The 889-nt window shown below is 69.0% G+C and overlaps 1 protein-coding gene across 1 annotated transcript in view; it reads right to left on the bottom strand.

The window, feature by feature from the left end:
• The window catches only part of CACNB4 (calcium voltage-gated channel auxiliary subunit beta 4), a 235,245-nt gene extending 235,090 nt beyond the window's left edge, over nucleotides 1-155 (bottom strand). Inside the window, exon 1 of the mRNA XM_077767831.1 lies at nucleotides 88-155. Within this exon, the coding sequence (XP_077623957.1) occupies nucleotides 88-96 (9 nt within the window). The 5' untranslated portion in view covers nucleotides 97-155. The remainder of the gene's footprint in view (nucleotides 1-87) is intronic.
• Between the last annotated feature and the right edge of the window lie 734 nt (nucleotides 156-889).

Below are 889 nucleotides of genomic sequence, written 5' to 3'. Positions count from 1 at the left end.
CCAGATACAGCCTCCACCCCCCACCCACCCACCACAAGCCTCGACGGCTGAAACGATGCCCGAGAAGAGCAACCCGCCAGCACCCACCACATCCATTAACAAAGACTCTCGGGGTGCGGGGTCCGGGTCCCCGGCATCCGCTGGGGAAGGCTGCGGGCTCCAGAGCGGGAGCGCTGAGACGGACGAGGTAAGGAGGAGGAGGTAGAGGAGGAGGAGGAGGAGGAGCTGGCGGAGAGAGAGACGAGGAGGAGGGGTGGGAGCGCGCGGCGACCGACTCTCCGGACTGGGGGCCCCGCGCTGCCCGCACGAAGGCGGGGCGCTCTCGGGCCGCCGGGCCGGGAGGGGGGAAGGAGGGGGCGGTACCTGAGAGGTGGGGGAGTGCGGCCCGTCGGCCGGCCCGTTCTTGGCGTAGGAGGAGGACATGGTTCACAGCCGCATGGCTGGCCGGTGCGCGGTGGGCGGTGGGCGGAGGGCGGGCAGGCCCCGGGAGGCCGAGAAGCGGGAGGAGTGGAGGGCGGCGGTGAGACCCGCGCCGGCTCCCGGGCTCCCTGCCTGCACTTCCGAGAGCACGACACCTTAAAGGGACCAAGGCGCTTCTCTCGCGCCCGCCGCGGGGTCCCGGGCCACGGCCCCGCAGGCAGAGGTCCCGCGGAGGGGGCTTCTGGGGATCTCGCCTACCCGAGCAGATCGGGAGAAGTGCTCCCCCACCTAGCGAGCGCCTTACATCAGAGCTTTTCAGAGGATGGGGGGTGGTGGGGAATCTGGGATGGGGGTGGGAGGATTAAAATAGTCTGCACAGTTTCAAATGAGACAAAGGTGGCACGGTTCATGAATCAGGACTTGGGGAGGGACGCTGGTGCATTGTGGCAGGGAGTGGGCAGAGCCGACC

The sequence above is a fragment of the Crocuta crocuta genome, unplaced genomic scaffold, assembly GCF_008692635.1.
Source record: "Crocuta crocuta isolate KB4526 unplaced genomic scaffold, BGI_CrCroc_1.0 scaffold154, whole genome shotgun sequence".
Lineage (NCBI taxonomy): Eukaryota > Metazoa > Chordata > Mammalia > Carnivora > Hyaenidae > Crocuta > Crocuta crocuta.
Note: the sequence above shows the minus strand (reverse complement) of the source record. Positions and strands in the feature narration are given on the sequence as shown.